General features: G+C 28.1%; 1 protein-coding gene across 1 annotated transcript; it reads left to right on the top strand.

The window, feature by feature from the left end:
- Positions 1-4: 4 nt before the first annotated feature.
- LOC113473852 (putative uncharacterized protein DDB_G0287265) lies at positions 5-229 on the top strand (the record flags this gene model as incomplete). Its single annotated transcript, XM_026833289.1, has 1 exon — positions 5-229. A coding segment is annotated over one exon (225 nt), but the record flags the coding sequence as incomplete, so codon positions are not given.
- Positions 230-235: the final 6 nt, after the last annotated feature.

The raw sequence follows: 235 nt of genomic DNA, 5'->3' as shown, positions 1-235 counted from the left end.
TGATAATGATAATGATAATGATAATGATAATGATAATGATAATGATAATGATAATGATAATGATAATGATAACGATAACGATAACGATAACGATAACGATAACGATAACGATAACGATAACGATAACGATAACGATAACGATAACGATAACGATAAAGATAACGATAACGATAACGATAACGATAACGATAACGATAACGATAACGATAACGATAACGATAACGATAACGATAAC

This window comes from Diaphorina citri, unplaced genomic scaffold, assembly GCF_000475195.1.
Source record: "Diaphorina citri unplaced genomic scaffold, Diaci psyllid genome assembly version 1.1 scaffold142397, whole genome shotgun sequence".
Classification (NCBI taxonomy): domain Eukaryota; kingdom Metazoa; phylum Arthropoda; class Insecta; order Hemiptera; family Psyllidae; genus Diaphorina; species Diaphorina citri.
Note: the sequence above shows the minus strand (reverse complement) of the source record. Positions and strands in the feature narration are given on the sequence as shown.